This window comes from Rissa tridactyla, chromosome 8 (assembly GCF_028500815.1).
Source record: "Rissa tridactyla isolate bRisTri1 chromosome 8, bRisTri1.patW.cur.20221130, whole genome shotgun sequence".
Taxonomy (NCBI): domain Eukaryota; kingdom Metazoa; phylum Chordata; class Aves; order Charadriiformes; family Laridae; genus Rissa; species Rissa tridactyla.
The window spans coordinates 22750132-22772798 of record NC_071473.1 but is presented as its reverse complement, the minus strand read 5'-3'; the positions used below and the strand labels follow the sequence as shown (position 1 = coordinate 22772798).

General features: G+C 54.0%; 1 protein-coding gene across 1 annotated transcript; it reads right to left on the bottom strand.

Annotated features, from left to right (window-relative positions):
• Positions 1-1941: 1941 nt before the first annotated feature.
• On the bottom strand, positions 1942-21188 carry RGSL1 (regulator of G protein signaling like 1; the record flags this gene model as incomplete). The annotated part of the gene is made up of 20 exons (XM_054211812.1): positions 1942-2054; positions 3302-3397; positions 6446-6555; positions 6722-6846; positions 7476-7614; positions 8313-8493; positions 9511-9640; positions 10718-10814; positions 11313-11430; positions 11913-12106; positions 13206-13314; positions 13743-13835; positions 14491-14722; positions 16505-16567; positions 17118-18064; positions 18223-18384; positions 18727-18831; positions 19813-19942; positions 20717-20791; positions 21099-21188. Coding segments are annotated over 20 exons (3309 nt in total), but the record flags the coding sequence as incomplete, so codon positions are not given.
• Between the last annotated feature and the right edge of the window lie 1479 nt (positions 21189-22667).

Sequence of the window (22667 nt, the reverse complement as noted above, 5' to 3'; positions counted from 1 at the left end):
AGGGAGAATGTCGACTCTTCTTGTGTCGATACTTTTATTTTTTTTCTGTTCCTCCCTGCTTGTTTTTTCTCGCTCCCTGTGTCTTTCTCGTGCCCAGAAAGAAGGAAGACACCCGGAGATGCCTGTCTGGGTCTCAGCAGCCTGGGGAACAGGGGTGCTATGGGGAGCAGGGGTGCTCCATGCCACAGCAGCATGTTTCTGCTCCTGCAGGAGGAGAGGTGAGGCCATGGGCTGGGCTTCTTCAGCCTCTTGTAAAACGCCACGTCTCCAGCTTGCTTTGACCTTTGCATCTTCTTGCATGGCTCTGCTGTTTCGCTAAAGGACTGTGACTTGGAAGCCTTAAAAGGCCTTCCTGAAAGCAGAGAGCACTTAAGGATGTCCATACCAGAGCAACAATTAAACCCGTGGAGGCTGTGACTTGGCTCTCTGGGGCGATCAGGCTGCTGGGAAGAATTTCCAGGGAAGGCTCGTGCGGTCTCCCTTGTCCTGCTTTCCGAGAAGCCAGGGGTGCCGGCAGGCTGGTGTCAGAGGAGAAACTTGATCCATGCACGGCATCCGCACGGCTTATTGCTCACGGAGCGTCGGGCCAAGGGAAGACGGGGGTGGAGGAGGGGATGCAGAACAGGGACCAACGCTGGGGAAAACACCAGGCTGCCTCTCCTCCTGGCAGGGTCGGGGAGGATCGGCGGCAGGCCAGGCAGGAGGGAAAACCAGCGGCAAGGACAGCCGGACGGTATTGCAGCTGGGTGGTGCGGCAGTGCCTGCTGTCGCAGCCCGGGGATAAAGGTGTCCTGGGGAGGCAGGGGCAGAGCCAGCTGCCAGAGTTAGTGCTGCTTGACGTGCTGATGGCTCCCAGCATCAGTGCCCCTCTGGGAGGTGCTGCCTGCCTTTGCCTCCTACAAGCGGGCTGGCAGATCGGGCATGGTGCCCGAAGGCATGCTGATTTGGCTTCACTCCCCTGCTGTCATGCCTGTACGTGGTGTGTTTGCTGTGCCTCTGCCTTCCCCCCCCACCCCGGCTCCTGCTGGGTGACCCCAGGGACAGCTGGCTCAACCTGAAGGGATGGGAGCAGGTGCTCCCTGTCCTGTCGCTTGCGTGCTGGGGACACGCCTGTGTGCACAGGGATGGCCCCAGGTCAATGTGTCTCCTCTACTGCACTGGGGTAAAAACAGTCCTCAGAAGCAGTGGAGTGAAGATCACTCTCAGCCGCCGTTTTGCTGTGATGAGCATCAGGCACATCTGTGAAGCCTGCTGGGGAGCAGGCTCAGCTGGGCTCAGGCTGCAGAGCCTGAAGTGATAGAGCAAAGCACACGAAAATGGAGAAAACGCAGCTAGCTTTGGAGGCTGAAAGCTTTTGGGGTAAAACCAAGGTACAGCACAAGGTCAATTTTGAGGAGCTGGTTGCAGTTCAGGTTGTAGGAGTGGCATCAGCTTCTTAAGTCCTTCATTTATAGAAATGCTCTTGGACTTTGGATTTGTTTGGTTTTTTGATCCTCCAGAAGCAAAGCATTGACAAAGCGTTTGTCAATCATAACTGACATTTAAGGTAGGTGACCTGTCGTCACGGAATCACAGAATGGTCATGGTTGGAAGGGACCTCTGGATGTCATCTAGTCCAGCCCCCTGCCAGAGCAGGGTCACCCAGAGCAGGTGGCACAGGAACACGTCCAGGAGGGTTTGGAAAGTCTCCAGAGATGGAGACTCCACCACCTCTCTGGGCAGCCTGTGCCAGGGCTCTGCCACCCTCAAAGGAAAGAAGTTCCTCCTCACATTGAGATGGAACTTCCTATGGTCAAGTTTGTGGCCATTATCTCTTGATTTAAGTCATCTGCTTTAAATGCACCTGTGTTATTCCCAGGATGCAGTCTTCTAGGATCTGAGGGTTAAAAAGCAGCTAAAAATAGCTCAAAACTACAAAGCTGAGAGCTTGTGAGGGAGCTGTCAGGGGCAAGGTGTGGTGAAGGTCATGGTCTTTTCTTCATGAGGTCCACAGAACATTTGTGACTTCAGCAGCTTCCTGGTGACTTGGCAAAGCCGCTCTGACTCAGTTTCACCTGGGGAAAACGAAGGTCTTTGATATCATTTGGTTAGTGCTTTGTAAACATACCGGCTTTTAAAAAACAAAAACAAAAAACAAACCACGTGACAAGGCCCTGAGTCAGGCATGAGCTGATTTTGATTGGAAAATCAGAAAGGCTCTGGCAAGGCAGACACCATCTCACCACCCAGGGACAGCTGAGTAATAAGCCAGGTGGGCTCTCTTGGCCTTGGGGTATTTAATTTGTGTGGAAATCACGGAGGGGTGAAGGGTTGAGACAAGGCTGTCAGACACGCTGAGCAGAGGAAAGCAATCCTGGTCCTCAGTGAGAAGCACGGCTCCTTGTGCAGTGGGGCTTTGGGGGCCGGTGGTCTTTGAGGACCCCCATCCTCAGGCAAAGTATTTACTGTGGCTGCTTTCTGGCTTTAAGCACCTTCCAAATGTCTGTAAAAAGACCCCAATCGTCCCAGCTATGGACGATGCAGTCTTCTACAGATACGTGTGAGGAAAAAGACTGTCGTGTGGGCAAGGGCATCTCCTTGGGTGGAAATACATATCATGGCATGTCCCCGCACTAGTTGTGGAGGTGCAAACTGCTGTGCTGTGTTACTGGGCAAGCTGGAGGATGCTGTGAGTTGCTTTATTTTTAGGTCTTACTGTTGATTAAGTGCAAACTATGCAGCGTGTCTGGGCTGCTCAGCTTTTTTGGAGCACACTCCTGTCCCCGGTGCGTTGGGAGGTCTACTCTTCCTTGGAGGTCTGTTCTTCCCTCGGTGCCTGCAGGGAAGGGAGAGGGGTTGCATCGATGGCCGCTGCTGATGGAGGCAAGGTGCGGATGATTGGGGCCGAACACCACAGGTATGTGTTCCTTAGAGGGGGGTGTTCAGGGCATGGAGGGGTGCAGCAACTGGGGATTTTCTGTGAATGTTACTGGAGATGGTAGGGGTGACCAGCATCCTGCACAGACCTGACCCAGTTGGCCTTTGGGTTTTAAGGGGAATCATAACTCTGCTGCTCTGGGTGCTTGTGCTGGTGTGGTCTGAGGCAGGTACTCTGCCTCCGTGACACCTACCTGCTCTGCAGGACAGGAGGCAGACTTGCTGAATGACAGCCTTTTCTCCAGACTTTTACCTGAATCTGAGAAAAACAGCATCCGCAAACTTTCCATCACGGACTGACACAGGGAGCCCTAAAGCCCAGCTCCCATCCTGGTAGCCAGAGCTCCCCTTGAAAGCAGGAATGCTCCTTTCAGCCCTGGGTCACCTTTTTGCTCTTCCAGTGGCACCAATTTCTTCTGGGGCTGCGGCAGCAGGATCTGGATCCCCTTCAAGAGTGTGAAGATAATGATGGTGTGATTGCCTGGAGAGGGAGAAGAGATGAAGCGCTCCGATGGCAAACGAGGGAGGACGGCAGGATGTGTTGTCCTCTTGGAATCCCATGGAGCTTGTACAGAGGTCAAGGAAGGGTGGTTGAGCAAGGACATGAGTTACCCAGATCTCCTTGACTGTGAAGCCAGCCTTTTGGGGGCTGCAGGGCAGGGGTGACCTGTCCCACCGCAGCTCTGCTGTAGGGTTGGGGGGTCATGGGTGGCAGATGGGAGGCTTGTGAGGAAATGGCATTTGGGGGGCGGGGGGCAGGCGTGTGCACAGCTGATGCCATGCACAGTGCTTTGTCCTCACATGGGTGGCTTCTCTGTGGCAGCAGAGCTCAAGGGACGTGATTCTGCCCCTCTGCTCCGCTCTGGTTAGACCCCACCTGCACTACGTGTCCAGCTCTGGAGTCCTCAGCACAAGAAGGACATGGACCTGTTGGAACAGGTCCAGAGGAGGCCATGAAGATGATCAGAGGGCTGGGGCACCTCTGCTGTGAGGACAGGCTGAGAGAGTTGGGGGTGTTCAGCCTGGAGAAGAGAAGGCTCAGAGGAGACCTTATAGTAGCCTCCCAGTCCCTAAAGGGGGCTACAGGAGGGATGGGGAGGGTCTCTTTATCAGGGAGTGGAGCGATAGGATGAGGGGTAATGGTTTCAAACTGAAGGAGGGGAGATTTAGATTAGATATTAGGAAGAAATTCTTTCCTGTGAGGGTGGTGAGGCACTGGAACAGGTTGCCCAGAGAAGCTGTGGCTGCCCCATCCCTGGAGGTGTTCAAGGCCAGGCTGGATGGGGCTTTGAGCAGCCTGGTCTGGTGGGAGGTGTCCTTGCCCAGGGCAGGGGGTTGGAACTGGGTGATTTTTAAGATCCCTTCCCACCCGAACCATTCTGTGATTGATGAAGTTCATGGCCGTGAAGTGGGGAGCAGGCAATAGGTCCGGTCTCAGCAGGACCAGCCCCTCCGCTGGGTGTAGAGGCACAGACAGTGCCACAGTGACGCCTGGTGATGGGAGATGGATTCACGCACGCACTGCAACTGCGCAAAGCCGCAACCCTCAGAACAAGAGAAAAGCAGGATGTGGGCGATAGGAGAGCTTCTCTGGAATTACAGGTATTTTCCCTAGCAGTTTTAGTGCCTTTTAAAGTCAACATAACCATTTTTTTTCCCCGGCTGAAAAGCAAGCTCTTTATCTAAAGGTCAGAAAAGCAAGATCCTTAGTTAAAGGTCATCGGTGAAAGTGTGATAAGGTGCAGAAAAGTGTCCCGAGCAAAAGGTGTCACGGGCATTTAGCGCAGTCAGAAACAGCAGCTATTTTTGGGTTGCGCGCTGGTTTGGTTTGCTCCAACCTCCTCCTTTGGTTGGAAGGCGATGGGGAGCAGAAGGCAGCCTGCGCTGCACCCCCCGGGTACCGCTCTGCCCTACCAAGGCCTGGCGGCGTCTGAACGCAGGTTAGGGCAGTCTGAGAGACCTGAGAGGTGGCACATCTCCTCCCATGACACACCACCCGAGCTGAGGGGTTTTATCTTGCGTGGCTCTGGTTATTCCTCCCTGCGAGCTGCTATAAGGAGCTGTGGCTTGGGGACAGTTGTCCGGGGGACATTCACTGCAGGATTAATGTCCACATGAGAAAGATCGCAGTCTTTTTCTATGCATCCCCAGCTGTCTCTTCAGAGCAGTATATGAGTGCTCTGTGTAGTTAAATATGGGCTGTGCCGCTTAGGCAGCGGTGGGATGCTCCCGATCCTTGCACGAGTTTGCACTGATTGAACATCTCTCTCTCCCCATCGGTTTCCTGAAGACCTTGGCAAACATGTGTCTTTGTCCCAGATAACACAGCAGGTAGCTCCTCTGTAACATGACGCTTCTGGATTGTTGCTAGCTGTGAATACACGTGTGATGGGTTAGGCTTTGTCTTTTTTTTTTCTTTTTTTTTTTTCTGGTGGCAATAAGCTTTTGCATTAAAACAGCTGTGTTGGAGAAGGGTCTAGAAGTGCAGTGAAGCTCTGTAACAAGGTGGAGACTCAAGCTGAGCATTGCTTGAGGAATGTTCAAGGGGAATACCCAAGGTGGGCGGTAGTTTGAGCTAATAGACAAGGCTTGGCAGTCTTAGAGCACACCGGCATGGGGGTCTGTTATCCCAGCTCGTCTGCGGAGCGGTAGCTCAAGCACCTGCCCGTAGGTGTAAAAAAAAATAATAAAATCTTACAATTCTGCAGATTTTTTTTTTAACCAGATCTTGACAGTGATAAATGACAGGGAGCAGAACACCGGCTTGCTGACACCCACTCGACCGTCAAAGCAAGATTAGTACGTGCCTATCTTGGTTTCCCCTTTAATCAAAAATCAATTAGACAATTACCAAATGAATATTCAGCCAGGTTGTCAGGCAGACTGACAGCGCTTAGCACCACTTGCTTTGTGGTTTTCAGTTTAGAGTTATTCAGTGCATTGAAACTAAACAAGCGGATGAGAAAGGGGGAAAAAAATAATCCCTTTCCCCAAAGCTGTCCTAGTGAGTGTCACCTCAAATCCTGACGAAGCTTCTTCTGTGTTCCAGATGTTCAGAGCATCCTCTGGGTAGTGCCACTGAGCCTGGTGTTTGGCTGCATGGTTCTTCTCTTGTTCCCTCTCCCATCTGACTCGCAACCCAAAAGATTAGCTGCTTTATTTCTGTTTTAGGGCGTGTGCAAGAGTATTTTTAGCTCGGTTTTTGAAGTAAACAAGAGTTATGCAACAGGTCTTTGCTCGTGAAGTCTCTGCACCCACTTCCTTATTCCCCAATGAAATGGCTAAAAAACCCACAGGGCAATTTTGACTGACTTTGATGGGAAGGAATGGTTTCAAAGATGCTTCGTTTTCCAATAGGCCTGCACCACGTGCATCCTCAAAGCTGGGTGAAATGGCTGTGTAAAGGAAGGAGTTTGGCTCTTCTAAGGGAAACCCTGTGGGCCACTGAAAATCCAGGTCTGGACATCTCTGCATTGGAAGAACAAGCCTGAGGACAAATGGGGAGGAGTGGGACAGGCACTCAGCTTACTTGGACTGTAGATGTCAGATGATTCGGAGCGTTTTGTACTGGATGAAGAGACAGGCACCCTCTTCTTCACAGAGACCCGAAAGCTCCTCATCACCTTCCAGGTGCAGAACCTGTATGAGAAATACTGAAGACAGGAAACCTCCAAGCAGACATCTCCAGCTGAGCTCTGGGGTAGTGTCTCATCTGCTTTTCCATCATGCCAGAGAAACGGATGGCTGGAGAAAGAGGCTGGCATCCACAGAGCCTCCCCCACCTTGGGAGAGAGGGGATAGGTACCTTCTCCAGAAGTACATCAGGATGGGGAAGATCATGACCTTGGCCCTGTGGTAGAGGAGACGATTCAGTAGCCCCTTGGAAGATAAACTCCAGATTAAATCTCTCTCTTCTTCAGAGATGTTTACCTGTCCACAGAAGAGACTTTACCTAACCAAAGCAGTTTGTGGCACTCCTGATGGGCCCTAGAGACAGGTTTCTCTCCCTGACCCCACCTAGCATTTCATCAGTCTCTAAGAAGAGATACTAGTTATGTCCTGGCCACCTGTCCTAAGTGCAAGGACAGGATTTCCCCTGGATTTCTGTGGAAAGCACTGTTCTGCTCTTTCCAAAGGGAAGATAGACAGAGCCACAGCTGCTATAGGGGAAGAGGTGGATGCAGTGGGGAGGGGATGATGGTGACATTGACCTCGGGAGAGTGAAAGGACTGAATTGGTAGAGTGCAGCACCTGTCTTGGTGCTTCAGCCATGATATTTCTCCAGCAGGTAGGAGATTTTACCATCTCCTTGTCCATGCACTTGTTCTCAATCCATCCGGGTCAAGTGCTGGAGTGGGCCTAGTGATGGATCAGTTCCCATTCCGTGGAGTCCAAGTGGATGTCCCAAGTGCCAGAGCATGCTCTGAAGCTCCTTGGCTGGAGCGGATCCAAATCTCTGCCTGGTTCCCCTTTCCCCGACAACCGCTCGCAGCTGCAATGCGATGGTCTTGAGCAATGAGCAGGCCTTCAGCCTTCCTGGGTGGGTCTCAGCATCTTACCCGCAATTTGGGAGGAATGTCGGAGTTCAGGAAGAGTTTGCTGATGATGGCAACTTTCCTTTTGAGAAAGGCAACTTCCTTTTCCGACTGCATGTTGTGGGCTGCCAGAGCTTCAGCTGAATCAGCCAGCCTGGAAAACCTGCAAGGGCATGTGGGGTCTTGCTCTGAGACAAGTGGTCTGGCTGCTAGGCTAGACGGTCACGTTCTGTCTTAACTCCATATTTACTGGGTCAGAAAAAGCAATCCACAAGGTGTGGAATAGTGAAAAAGGTGGGATGAAAAGCCACTTCCCTCTTCTATCGCCCTCGTGGCTATGGCATTCACCCAGGGGATGTGATGTTTGCCCCTCTTCAGGAAAAGAGAGGAATCGAAACCTGGTCTTGCACACACTTGTGCTGGCTGCGGGGCTGCTGTGTGTCAGCCATGGCTTGCTCTTACAGGTTTGTCAGGGAACTGGACAGAGCCAACGGAGAAATGCCACAATGGCAAGTCAAGAAAGGTGTAGGCAAAATGTTAAGACTGCTTGGGACTATCAAACCAAAAGTACTTCTAGAATACCCAAACCCTGAGCCAAGTGACTTTTTCTGGTTGAAAGGCAGGCGATTGAGGGCAGGTAACCATGAGCTGATTAGATGTAGACAGCTACGGGGTGAGACTGGTTGTGTCTTTGGCTGCAATGTGATGTCCAGCCTTGCATAGAGGTGCTGATAGGAGTTTAGACCTTAGTGAGTGCTAACAAATCCATGGACCAGGCTTTATCCGCTGCTGAGAGATGGGCACTACTTGCAGGATAAGGAGACTCGTGGTACCTGAGCACCCGGTGGAAAGGGAACTTACTTGTTGATCTCCAGATAAAAGCGGAGGTCGTCGACGAGGAAGTTGATGGTAATGAGCTGGTTGTTAAACAGGTGGCGTTTCACGAGTACCACCTCCTTGTCCGGTGGGGTGCTGGCAGGGGCCGTGAGGGGGCGGGAAGTGCTGATGGTGCCGCGGCTCTGCATGGATCTGATCGGCAAGTCTGAGAGAAGGGAAGAGCTGTTGTGTCCTGCTTCTCCCAGCACTGGGTCTGAGGCCAACTGGGCACCTGGCGCTGGGCTGTACCCTGCTCCTTCACGTCACCTGTGCTTGCTTTTCCTGCATGCAAGTAATTTGCCGAGGGTCTTTCTACCTAGGTGGACTACAGGCTTCCCTCAGCCAGGCTTTCCAGGGAATTTGGACCCATCCAGTGTGCAGCCTTCCTTCTAGCTTAGTAACCTCCTCCATCCATCTTCCTCTTTGGACCCCTGGAGTGCTTATGTTCATTGTTTTCACAGGGGATGGCCACAGTACCTTAGACCAAAAGTCTGCCTATCTGCCTCGCCGTTATCCTGTCTCTGACAGAGGCCAGAAGCAGACAACTAGTGAGAAGGAAAGGTTACTTCCCCCCCCATACACAATATTCTCCAGCTCCCCAAAATTCTCATTTCCAGGGACTTCTTTATCTAGATGGGGTTTGTGTGTATTTAGCAATTTCATTTCTAACAGCTTTTCCAGCCTCCTTTCAAACCTGCATGTAAACTTTCGGGATCTACATCCTTTGGCAAAGCACTCTGCTGTTCCTCTCCCTGTTGCATGGAAAACCATCTCCATTTGTTTATTTTGGCCTGTGTCGCCTCAGCCTCATTTAGCACCTCCTGGGTTTTGTGGAAGTGATGCAAACTTGCATATACATTATTGCTTGAGAGAGACGCAACAGCATCACGGGGCATCCGCAGCAGAACGCCATGTATTGCATGAATGTGTATGTGCGTGTGTTGCCTGTGCAAAATTCTGCACCTCATCTCCTGACTCCAGCACCTGAGCGTGCAGATTTCTGCACAGCAGTATCTGGCATCCTGAGACACCCGCTCTTCTGGCTCTTTATGTGCCTCCAGCAGAGAAAAATAAGCAAATGGGGACAGGAGATGAGCCACAAGTTTCCTCCGTTTACTTCTCTGCCTAAACCCAGGACTGTCCTGAGGAGGGAGGAGAGGGGGTGGCAGGAGTCTAGCCATACTTTCCTCCTCATTTCCTAGTTCCCGCCGGAGAAAGTCCTCAAACTCCACACGGTGTTTGTCATTGTCCATCTCCCTCTGGAACTTAGAGATGCTCTTGACGATGTCGTGAATGGCATACCAGGCCCATCGCTGTGGAGACACGGCACAGCTCACGTCAGCAGGGCGGCACAGCCCCGGGGAGCCAGCCCCTGGCTGCAGCAACAGGGTTTCTCCCAGACAGAGCCCTCCCATTTCATAGAATGGTTCGGGTTGGAAGGGATCTTAAAGACCACCCAGTTCCACCCCCCTGCCCTGGGCAGGGACACCTCCCACCAGACCAGGCTGCTCAAAGCCCCATCCAGCCTGGCCTTGAACACCTCCAGGGATGGGGCAGCCACAGCTTCTCTGGGCAACCTGTTCCAGTGCCTCACCACCCTCACAGGAAAGAATTTCTTCCTAACATCCAATCTAAATCTACCTTCCTCCAGTTTAAAACTGTTACCCCTTATCCTATCACTACAATCCCTGATCAAGAGTCCCTCCCCATCCCTCCTGTAGCCCCCTTCAGGTACTGGAAGGGGCTCTAAGGTATCCTCTGAGCCTTCTCTTCTCCGGGCTGAACACCCCCAACTCTCTCAGCCTGTCCTCACAGCAGAGGTGCTCTAGCCCTCGGATCATCTTCATGGCCCTCCACTGGACCCGTTCCAACGGGTCCATGTCCTTCTTGTGCTGGGGGCTCCAGAGCTGGATGCAGTACTGCAGGTGGGGTCTCACCAGAGCGGAGCAGAGGGACAGAATCACCTCCCTCACCCTGCTGGCCACGCTTCTTTTGATGCAGCCCAGGACGCGGTTGGCTTTCTGGGCTGTGAGTGCAGGCCCAGAAGCTTGGACCCACCACTGTGAGCTGGAGCACTAGAGCTCAGCCTTGGCAGTGGGATTCGTGACCCAGCCATCACCTTTGCTTTCCGGTATTTCTGGGTTTCAGCTGGGGCCATAGGTGGGAGTGTGAATCACTTGTCCGGCCCTGACCAAATCGGGTGGAGTCTGCACGGAGCAGGACTCCAGAGCCTGCAGGAGTGAGGCTTTACCTATCATCTGCCTTTTTGCAAATCACCAAGTCTGACCCCCTCACCCCATTCATGTGAGCACTGCTTGACCAACAGCACCTCCTCTCTTTCTTGCCTGGATGACACACTCAACCTGACAGCAGAGATGGTCTTTCCTTACCAGCTTGTCTGTCATGAAGTTCCCTGTCCTGTGCTGCAAACGAAGGTTAGACTTAGGCGTATCGCTCGGCGGGAACAGGTCCTGGTACTCTTTAAACCTGCCGGATGCAAGATCAGAGAGAGAGAGAGAGCACCGAGGGCAGCCAGACCCATGAGGAGGGCAGTAGTTTGGTGGAAGGGTGGCAAAGTCGGGGGCACAGCTGACAGGGATAGCCCTGGGGTTGGGGTCTCACAGGACGTCTGGAGGAGGTTGGAGAAAGGGATAAGGGTCTGGATCCCCTCCCCGGGTTCTGTTCTTGCGTGTAGCTGGCTTGGGAGCATCCACCCTGCTTATCTGCAGTGTGTTTCACCCTGCAAGCCCAGCAGTGATTTGGTCCCTACAGGACAAGCCCTGCTGGCCTTGCACAGAAATGCATGGGCAGCTCCAACAGCAGTTTTGCTGGGGTGGGGGTCAGGCTGGGATTTCAATGCATTTGCCAATAGGTCATAGGGAAATACGTTTGTAGCAGCTGCTGTCTGTCAGCTTGGGGTTCCCATGAGAAGGAGGTGTTTGTGTAACCACTGGACTTAGGAACCAGCTCAAACCAGGTCCTCACCATCGTTTTTCCATTGCCTTCTGGACAAAGACTTGTGCTGTCATCAACATGAAGGGGCTGACTACTTTGGCCTCACTTATTTCTTTGATGATTGAACTGTGGCAATCCAGCTGCTCCTCTGGAAGAGAAGTGCAGTCACTACCTGCCCCTGACAGCCCCCTCCGAGCCACCATGAGACATCTCTTCCTACCATCACATCTGCAAGTGGCATCCTGCCCCATCTCTGCCTGCCCTGCCCGCTGTTTGCTGAATTTGGTTGTCTCGTCCCTTTTCCTTTCTATACTGTGCTAATTGCATACTTTGGGAGTGAAGCTGTGACTCCAAGAGCATCTAAATGAGAGGAAATAGGAAAGAGCTATTCCTGCCACTGCATGTTGCAGGCCTTGGTCAGTAGATGCTGCCAAAGAAGTAGGCCACCTTCCTAGAAATGTAAGTATCAGTGGAAGGCCTCAGCAAATAAATACTCCACTGGACGGGAAAGGAGAATTGGCAGGTCCCTGCAAGACGATATGAAATTTGCAACCAGCATTCAGCTCGGGGGGAAAAGAGGCTTCCATCACAAATGGAGTAAAATGAAGGGGTGGGGTGGGGGGAACCTACCAGCTGGGATTTCAGCATGGAAATAATTTCTGACAATGCTGTTAATGAGGGAGCTCTTTGTCTTGGGATTGGTCTCTGAGGCTAGCTTCTCCACAGCCATCCAGAAACGCAGTGGTTCATCTGCGTTGCGCTCCTCGAGGAACTGCTTGAAGAACTGCAGGTGGGCAGGGTTGTGCAGTACTTTCACGAAGTGCCTGTAGAGGAGGAGACACCAGGAGATGTGATCTCTGTGCCACCAGTGACCTGGAAAACAGCCAGGACCTCTGTGCTTGCTCTCAAACAAGAGACGCCTGAAGAAGAGCTAGAAACACGTGGATGAGTGGTGCGTGTGGATCTGTGAGACAGATGGGTCAGCGAAAGTACTGGTGGAGCACAACCTCCATCCACTGAGCCATTGGGATTCCAGGTGGGGATTCTCCTGACGTGCTGTTTCTTTTCCGCTATGGGTGCATCTGCCTAACCTGTCAGATATCCAAAGGAACTGTTCTCAGCCTGAAGAGGAGGGTTCATTCAGGGAGTCAAGGAGGAGGCAGGACTTTGGGTCTGTGCTGGGGACCTGAGAACCTGCAAATGGAGCAAGGAAGCCCTGCAGAGACCAGGGGAGAGAGACAGGTAAGGATGGGGCACCTGGAAGGACTGGTGGGAGGAGGTGGTTGTGCTCCCCTCTGGCACTTGCTGAGAATGAGCAATAATTTGTCACCGGATGGCAGAGAACTTCATGGGTTTGGCCATGGAGAGGGTGTTCTGGAGTGAAAAACCCTTGCCACTTGCAACTGGTAGATCAGGAAACAATCGACAGACGTAAAGCCAGAGGGCAGCCACACTGTAAAGATTCAGCAGAGCTTTGGAAAACCAGAGCTGGGAATGGACTGGATTTTTAGGTCATTTCTGAGGTTAGCAAACCCTTATTTGAAAATCAGTGGACTGGGTCAGATGTTGTCTTTGTCTAAGTGTGGCTCCTTAGACTGACTTTCACAATAAACAGTAAGAGTGGCACCTACTCAGGACTTCTGTCCTGGTTACCATTTATATCCCAACATGGAGCTGCGAGGGCCCTTGCCTGGAGTATTCCCGGGAGGTGAGACATAAGCCATGTGGACATTCACACAGTCAGTGAGGACAGAGATTAATGTGTGGTCACAGACTCCCCAGGCCACCCATGCCTACATCTGAGAGGCCCCAGTGATGAAGCAGGGACCAGTGGCACTACATAAAAGCACGAAGAAATATCCGCCTCCTGAAAGAGTGGAAGTAGCAAAAGACAGCAAAGCCCTGTGCTGCAAGGTGCCAGACCTGGGTCTTCTAGATGGTTTCTCTACTCCAACAGTGATGGACTTCGTCTTGCTCGATCTGTTTTTTCTTGCAGAAAGAGCTGCCTTCTTTGTGCTCTTGTGTTCGGCGGCTGTGGGGACAGAACATGGTTGGTCCCTTCCTCAGGTGACAGTCAGAGCCCGCTCACAGCTGTCCACGGGGTAGAGGACCCCAAAGAAGCCCAGGCTTCTCCCGAGCTACCATGTTGATGTCTGCACGGTGAGCCCAGCTCAGGAGACATGGGGGAACTCTTTGCCACTGCGTGGTTTGACCACTCCTGTATCTGCTTCAGAGAAGCCCTCCCACTTCCACCCTCTCTGACTGGATTAACACTCCGAAACACACGCCTTTCAAGGGTGGCTAGGCCTCTCTCTACTTCTGGACATGTTCTATGGAATGATGAGATGCAAGCAGAGAAGACCCCTGCTCGTCCAATCGCCTAAGGGTATGCTGGAGCACTTCCAAGGGCGTGATGGTTGGCAACCCACCCTACTTCTAGCCTGCTCAGACTGGACTCACCAAGTGACGGACTTCTGGGACGCGGAAGCTCATTTTCCTTGTTTGGGCTATCCACAGCCAGCTCATTGGATATCATCTTCTGGGAGTCTGCATCTGATAGAGAAGAGGGGAGAGATCCAAAGTTCTTTCCTCCTGTCTACGACAGTGCTCACTCCAAGTGCTGTATTGTGATCACTACTTGGCTTTCCTTTCCCCTTCTCTGTCCTGTTCCCATGATCTACCCGTGACACTGCATTTCTGAGGCCTGAGGGTTCTACCTACCTCAGGGTTGCTACTGGTGACTGCTGTCACTCTCAGTGCATTGGCAGGTGCCCTGAGATTTGACGACATTCTCAAAAGATGATGAGAAGACAAACGTTAGGTGTTACACCGGCGTGGCCAGCCCCAGCATCCACAGGAGAAGGTCAAGGTGTAGAAGTGGAGTGACGCTGGCTGTCACTGGCTTTGGGTTTCAGTTACCTTGCTGCAGCCTCTGGTGACCGAGGCCAGTGCAGGGAGGTGGCATTTGGGGCCTCTGGTACCGGCAGGAGGGAATTTGTCCCACAGGACGCTGCCGAAGCCTGGATTACAGCTGATGGTTCCTAGATACTGTGTCCCAACCCACTCCATGATGCTCATGTGCTGCCAGCAATACGGCAACGCACCAAAGCCTGTGTGTTGGGGGCAGTGATCACCACGGGGGCACAAAATATGCTTCATCACACCGGGCCAACGTGAGCCCTGGCAGAAATTCAGAGCCTCCTCTTACCAGTCCTGCACAGGAGAGGTTCCACCTCTGCCTGGATGGAGTCCCCTTTCCGGAGGTCCCGAGCGGCAATTAATCGCCAGTGCTCAGAGGAGAGACCTTCAAAATTCCTCGTGCCGTGCAAGGCCTGGCTCAGCTTCAAGGATGTGTTTATCCGCTGGGACAGGAGGAAACGTTCATCTTTCCCAACAGCCTGGCCTTGCATCTCTGGCATCGGGACATCGCTCCGCGGACACTACAGCGAGAAAAGCAGAGGGTGGTGGCACAGAGCACGCACCCCATCCGAGGAGCTGCTCCCACACTGTGCCCGAGGGAGTAGCCGCGTGTTTTACTGTGCCTTGGAGTACAAGCCCACCCAAGACAGCTCTCTGCTTTAGCCTCAATCCCCCTAGGAAGAAATCTATGTGAGCACGAAGCTCAGCATAGACCTTAAACCTACTCGTGCAGCTGTTTAAAGCTGGCTCACATCTGCCTGCAGCTGGGAGGTAGGGGGGACATGCAGCAGGACCTCCAGGAGGTCCAGACAACGGCTTGCCGGCAAAGGCAGCAGCTTTCCTGAAGATGCCGACATCCACCCAGGAGGGCTGAAAACAACCCTGAAGGTGTCCCCGGCAGCCAGGTAACCTCCCGTGCCTTTTTGGATGGCTGCTTTCCCTGGGACTGGCTGTGCCTCCCTCACCCCCGGCTGACACCCACCCTCCCGCAGGCTTTGTCCCTCCCCGCCGGCTGGAGCTTGCACGGCTGGCCAAGCAGCAGGGGCAGAGCAGCTGGTTTCTGACCGAGATACAGGCTGCTGAGAGCAAGCACCAGAAATAACCCCGCTAAGCCCCCGAGCAGTGCCCCTGTGACATCCCTGCAGCAAGACCAGGGAAGAGCTTGGCTTCGGGGATGGTGCCCACGGAGAGCACGGCCTCGACACCTGCTGAAGTGCTAATTGTGCTCCCAGACCAGGTCTGTGCTCCAAGGGGGTAATTTCCTTGACAAGAGATGCTTAAAAACCTGGGTGGCTAATTAACTTACAACCAAGAGCGCTTAATGAATCAGGGTCAGGAGCTGCCAGCTGACTTTTCCAAAATGCTCAGCTCCCGCTGACTGAGATGCTGGCATCTCTGTGAGCCAGGTCTCCGGGGGGCACCAGCCCTGACAGTTTCTCCTCACCATTTCTAGGATCGGCTTGCGGATTTTTACACTGCAGTTTGGGGAAAGGCCTCGCGGTTGGTTTGAAGAACGCTGTCTGCAGCGAGCAAAACTGCCTGCAGAGACCCGAGCAGGTGGGATGCTCAGGGCTTCGGACTGGGAGGAGGTTTCCTGGTATAAGGGTGGTATAACGCATTTGGGGTGTTAATAAGTCTGAGGTATTAGCGGGATTTCTGCTGCCAGGAGGGATAATAGTCTGGGAAGACGAGGGCTTGTATGACTCTGCTTTCTTAAATCATCCCTTCACACAGCGGAAAAAATATGTGGAAAACTTGAGGGCGGTTGAATCATAGGCTAAAAGGCTGCATGCCCTCTTCCCCTCCGCGCGCTGGCCAGGCGCTTGTGCGGGGACGGGGACATCCGCACGCGCATCTGCGCGTGAGTCACATAAATAGCAGGATTCGCTGTGGGCAAGGAAAAAAGGGGGAGAGCTAATTCCAAGAAACGTTTTGCCCGTGAGGCAGTCACCCGGTGCACTGCCTGCTGCTGGTCTCATCCCCGCCTACCCTGGAATACTGCTTTTAAATCTTGCTTTTGGGCCGGGTCGTGGCCTGTCTCAGGGGAGGTCTCGCAGGGTGTGCCTGCAGCGCTGCCGACTTAAGGGATGCTGCGGTGGAAGAGCTGAGGATCATTGCTCCGGGCAGCTGGAGCGGGGAATGCTCTGCCGTATCGCCCTGGGGCAGCGTTGGCCAGGGGGATGCACTGGGATGCTGGACCACTGGTGCAAATGCTGGGCTTCACCCCCCCTCCAACTTTTCACATCCCTACTGGTGCCTGCATGCCTCGCAAAGATGCCTGTGTCCCTGTGCGTCCCCTTTACCACAAACTGGAGGAACGTCTTGTCATCATCAGCCAGAAATTCCTCGTAGGAGCAGCAGAGCACCTAAGGAGGAGCAAAGGCGGGTTGTCCTTAGGCTGTGCTCTAGCCCCACCATACCCCGAGGTCACAGCAGTGTCGCTGAGAGCAGGTGACACCTCATTGAGACGCCCAGGACAGCTCTGCCAGTAGCCGTACACCCAGGTCATCCATTGGGCTGCTCAGAGGCCGCCCAGAAGTGCTTGGGTTGTAAATGTATTTTACTTGTGTTGTGCTGGAACCACTGACTCAGATGCAAAAGAAGAGCCGCTGCCCTGCCATCCATCCCTTGGCATCTAATGACTGAGGTCATCAGCTGCTAAATGACTGCTCGCCTCTGCTCCGTGACCCGGCAAACTGGTGAGGATGCTCCTCTCCACTGGCCTTGGCACAACCTGGTCACTGGTTGCAGGGCAAGGTGGCTTGTGACTGTAAGTTTTTTCCTTTCCTAATCTTTTTTCATCTTCATTTTTCAAATATCTCCCTTTTTCAATAGGCCCACAGCCCTCCCACCAGTCTAGGGGTGCCAATGCCGGCTGTACCTCCCAGCCTGACCACTGCCAACGCCTCTCTGTACCTTGCAAATCTCCTTCTGGGCTCCGAATATGCGGGGGGAAAATTCTCCGGACACCAGATGGTCCCGCAAGCTCCTGAGAGTCCTGGTCTCCAGGGGAAGTTGCTGAATGGTGCCCTCCTCCAGGTAGGTCTTGCATATCTTCTCCCCGATCAAATGACGCAGGCAGAAACTGTTTTCTCTGTTGGGGTCCAGCACCACGGGCAGAAATTCCTCCAGGTCATGCCAGAGATCCAGGAGAAGAGTCTCCATGGACCGGTCCTGGCGCTTCAAGAAGTCCCTGAAGGGCCGTCCCGCGCAGCTTTCAGCACTAAGGGCCCAGGGAAGGAAACTCAAGGTCTTGACCGGCATTTTCAGGGATGGCAGCTGGACAAGGGGTGTGGAGGAATGCAGGTTAGAGAGGACTTTCTCTTCACAGATGTCTTCTGCATTGGGTCTAGGTCTTTTGGGAGAGGTTCCTCTTCCTTTGCCTCTAAAGGCAGCGTTTGCAGTATGCTCTGATAGCTGAGGAACTGGTCCCAAAGCATCCTTATCCAGACATGATTCCTTTGTGCTCCCACCTGGCCCTGACTGCCTTTCTGGTTGCACCTGAAAAATGGGCATCTTCATTTCTTGGGTGTCTCCTTCCTGCTTGACCAGAGTCCAGATCTCCGCTTTGGCCTTCTTGCTGCAGTAGGGCCCCGAGAAAGCCCGGCTCCTTTTGATATGCATCGTGAAGACGTTCTCTGTAAAGCTTGAGGGCTCCCGCCAGCTGGCCCGCAATAAACGCTCCCGATATTCCTGCAGCAGAGGCCAGCACGATTTCTCATCCTCCATGCCCTTCTTGCAGTGGATGAAGAATTTAGGGAGCCAGTAACTCTGAATCATAAAGAGGGCCTGTTCCTGCATCTTGCTTAGGATCTCCCTCCTGGTGCTGACGGGTTGAATGTGCCTGGCTTTCGGCAGTGATCCTGAAGTGGATGCAGGGAATTACGATGGGGAGATAGCTCCGTGCAGACTGTTCCCCGGCCAAACAAAGCTGGTGATGGTATCCTATCTCCCTGGGAGCTTCCAGGGATGGCCACCTCCCTGGAAGGGCACCGCTCGTCCTCAGCTCCCGTGTTCTTACCAACGATGCTCCTGCAGAGAGTGACGACGCTGGAGCCTTCGCGCAGGTGAGTGGCTTCCAGCCTGTGGAGCAAGGACAGGTAGAGGTCCCTCTGCCTCACATCTGACTCGTCAAGCCCCAGGAGCCTTTCGGTGGTGAGCCAGAAGTTGATCAGTTCTTCCCCTATGGATCGGACAAGGGATGGGAGTTGGAGGGAGCCCCTGGAAAGCCCTGCTGATAAACGAAGCAGCCTGTTGTTTTTTTTTTAAAAAAAGGAAAGTGGGAATGATCACCTGGATGAACCGAGGGAACAGCGTAGAGAAGAGCCAGGGTTATGCATCCCCCTGGCGTGCAGCGCCCTTGCTGGGGCTCTGCTGCTGGCTTGTCTTCCAAAGCCATGCCTGGGATTGCAGCATCTCCTGTCCCACCGGTGCTTACCTGCGCCCCCAGCTCCATGCCAGTGTCCCGCCGGGCATCTCGCCCACGGCTGGCTGAGAAGGGGCTTGCGGAGCGCCCCGTGCCCACCTGCCATTCCTTGGATGAAGGCCCGAAAGTGCCACATGCCCTGGCTCCCGCTGATGCACTTCTCCAGCAGCCACCGGTCAGCGCTTTGCCAGTTCAGCAGTTTTGCTGTCAGAGAGGGAGCGCAGAGCAGGGCATTGGAGGGGGGCATGCAGCAGCAGCCCCCAAGAAAGCCCTCCAGAGCCCACCGCCATCCCCCAGCATCCCTGACACAGGCTGCCGGAGGGCAGGAGACCAGCAAATTGCACTGAAATGGGAGTTTCGGACAGGTTGTGGGATGCACGTGTGGCGTTTGCAGGGACGCAGTACAACCCAGTCATGTCGAGGATAGTCTTGTCCAGCTGTTGTGCCTCTTCCCCTTGCAAATATCCATCATTTTTGCCTGTGTTTGGGGCTTTGCCCTCAATCTCCTTCAGCTTGAGGTTCAACCCCACTGGAGAAGAGGCAGCCATGCATTCAGAAACGGCGCTGGAGCCAAGCCTCGATGAATTGCTTATTTTTCCGAAACGAAAATCTGCATCCCTGCTGCTGTAGCTTTCTTTCCAGTGGCCTTCCCCCGCGTTGACATGCAGGCTGACAAAGCAGTTGGCTGGCCTGAGATGGCTCGTCTTAGGGGTAAACTGAGCACGATTCAGACTTGCGGCTGGTAGGAGACGCCACAGCATAGGCCTGTTTTCCCAGCGTAGGATGCATCAGACGAGGAGCACATCGCAATACACTGCGAGAGCCCTGGGCACCCTGCACAGCAGCAAACCTGAAACACCAGGACCCCCGTTTCCCATGCCCGAGGATGCTCTTCATCCCTGCTCCAGCCGTGAACTGCATGCGAAACCCTGCCAAGCAGCTATTTCAGCTCAGCTCCATGGAGGCAGCGAGCCTGCACTGACAGTGCTGAGGGGTGAAGCCCCACTCCTCCCATGGAAAGCCCTGGATCTGCTGCACCCCTTAAAAATAGGAGGTGCAATGCCTTTTTTTTTAACCCGGGGCAGAACCCACTGGGCAGGCACCACGGGGTGACAGCCCCGGCGAGAGGAAGCCCTGCTGCGCCGGCGAAGCCCCTCCGATTTCCTCCGTGCCGCGATGACTCACCTGCTTCCCCCGACCGAATGAAACCCAGGAGCTTCTGGCAGAGGACGAGGTGGAGGCACAGGCTGGATTTGCAGAAGTGAGGCAGGCGGTGCTTTTCCAGCCAAGCCAGTAAAGCCGGGGGGCTGGGATCCTGCGGTGCAACCCCCGCGCCCGAGGAGAGGATTAGGCTGTGAGCGAGGAGCCGTCTCTTGCCTGGGGATTAGGGTGAGTAACGGGTCCCTGCTATGGGGGAAGGAGGCAGGGAAGGCGCCGTGTTGCGAGACGGCGGTGCAAGCCATCCCCATGCCGAGAAAGAAGGGGGGATGCTCGAGCTGTTGCCCCTGCCTGCATCCCCGTTGGCTCTGCCCGCAAAACTGAGAGAGCCAGCGCTGCGTGGCTGCCTGCGAGGCTCCTCTCCTCGCAGCCTGCCTGCTTCCCCTGGAGCCCAGGCGGGAAGGCACGGCAGCTTTCTGTGGCAGCGCCGAGAGGAGCAGGTTCCCTTTTTCTCCGGGATCCGAGCACCGCAAACGGTGCTCATGGCTGTGGGGAAGGGAGGACGTCCGTGGGGAAGGCTGTGCCAGCTTGAGGATCAACAGGACTTTGCTCCTGGTGAATTCAGGAGGAACGTAGGACACAAGGGGCTGATGTTTCCCGTCCTCCTCTGCCACCACAATGCGCTCTCCTTAACTCCAGCTGTCGATGTTTACCAAGGGCTGGATGGACCCCAAAAGCTGTACCAGGACTTTAAATGGCCTGTGCTCCTCCCAGGGCTTAAAAGCAAAATGACACTTGGGTTTGAAATAATACCCCAGCTGCAGGGACAGGAGAGTCAGAGACCGTGGCCTTGGCAATGAGCAACTGGCTCCTTCCCTCCCCTGCCCTGCGCCCTTCCTCCTCACCCTCCTTGCAAGGGGCATTTTCTCACCAGGTGGCTGGGCAGCTCTGGCCAGAGGTCCCATCGGCCCACGCTGCTGATGTAAATGGGTGTCTGGCCAAAAACCTGTATTGAAAGGAAGAGGGAGAGCTGAAAGAGATGAAGGGTGGCAGGGGAGCCCAGAGCCCAGCTGTTTTTATCTGGTTTTAGCTGTTTGTTTTTTTTTTCTAGTTAGTCCTCTCTACAGAGAAGGGAATCATCTTGCCTTTCAAACCTCTATTCCAAACTGAGCTCCTCAGGTTTCCCTCATTTTCCAGCCTGAATGTGGTGTATTCCCAATTTTCCTGGGGCCTTTAACACCACAGAAGCTGAAAAAGTTCACCTGAGAAGAGCTCAGAAAGGTTCCAAGCTTTATGGTGCAGAGCGGACTTACGGGAAGGTTCAGAAATGTGTTGAAAAAGTCGACAAAAAGATCATCTCTCAGCAAAAGCCCCATGTCCGTGGAGGCGATGGTTGCTACAAGGGGGAGAAAAGAAAGTTACCTGGGCTTTGTGTTGCCAAGTGTGACATAAATGCAAACCAAAGGATGAGTTTTGATGGGGCTGGAACAGAACAGCTCTAGGGGATGTGCCGTATGGGCTTGTCCTGTGCATGAGCAGGAGGATTTGGACTTGGGACAGTGCATGAGATTCGGGTCGCAGCGCACCTGCACGCTCTGGGTGGGTGGCACCAGGTTCAGCTGTAACAGGAGCCTGAAAGTTCAAACGGCAGCTTCCTAAACAGCAAAGGGACATGGTTTGTGGAGGCTGGGCACAAGTGCGATGGCATCCGCAGGGCAGGAGAAAGGAGGTGCTCTGCCCCTTCACCTTCCCTCGACACCAGGTATAACCCTGCTATCATGGAGAGGAACTGTGTGTCGTGCCGCGGTGCTGCTGCTCCAGCCCCACTGCCCTCTGAGTTCTCTTGCTCAGGTTCTGGTAGCAAATCCCCCCAAAATTAGTAGGCACCATCAGGATGGGGGCAGGTTGTGGCTCTGGGTAGAGTGACAGTCACTGAAGACACCCATCCCATCCTCCCAGGAGCTTGCTGTGAAGTTTTATTCATGCCTGGATGCAAGGGGGTGGGATGGCATCAGCCTGCGGATGGGTGGATGCCCTTGGAAATGTCCACTTGTGTGAAGGCACAGCTGTGTCACCCCCATTTCAGAAGGCTAATGTTGCTTTTTCCCTGCTGTCCCCTTTGGGATGTGCTAGAGGGGCTGAAGCCACCAGCAAAGGTAACTCACCGGTGGCCATCATGCTGCTGTGTTCCAGTGATGTGTTCCAGAGTGCTACGCTGCTTGTGACACGCTTGTCCTGGTCCTTGGGGGTGCCAGGGCTCTCAGGGATCACAGGGCTCTCAGCACCTCCCTCTCTGCTGTCCTTCGGGGAAATGCTATTTTCCAATCACCAGCCCTGCAAACACGCTTGGGCAGTCCTGAAATGAAACCCTTCCCCTCTCCTCACTTGGGCAAACTTCTTGCCTCCAAACCAGGTTCTTGGTAGCACCTCAGTACCTTGCGCGGTTGCTGTCAGCGCGTCTGTTCAGGTGGTGACGGAAATTTCACAGGAGACCCCTGCCACAGCTGCGCCAGAGAGAGCAACCCCAGGGTCCTTATTAGCTGTCCTCCTTCCTCAGATTTGGGACTGAGACCCAACCTTGGAGACCCTCCAGCGGGGAGAGAAGAAAGGAAGAAAAAAAGAAGCACATCCCTCTTGCAGTAGCGGTGACCTGTTTCCCTCACAGGAGGAGGACTCTGCACCCCAGGTGGGTATTTGACCCCCCCTGTGGTGTCAGACCTGGCAGGACTGCTAGTGCCCTCCAGGTTTTGGGCACCGTCGTGCCTGGGGTCTCTGATGTGCCCCATAGCAGGGAGGTGGGTCTGCTCTGCGGTCTTGGCAGGCGTGGGAAGGGTTTTATGGCCTCTCCTGTGCTGGACATCTTTCCTGCGCTTGCCTGAGGT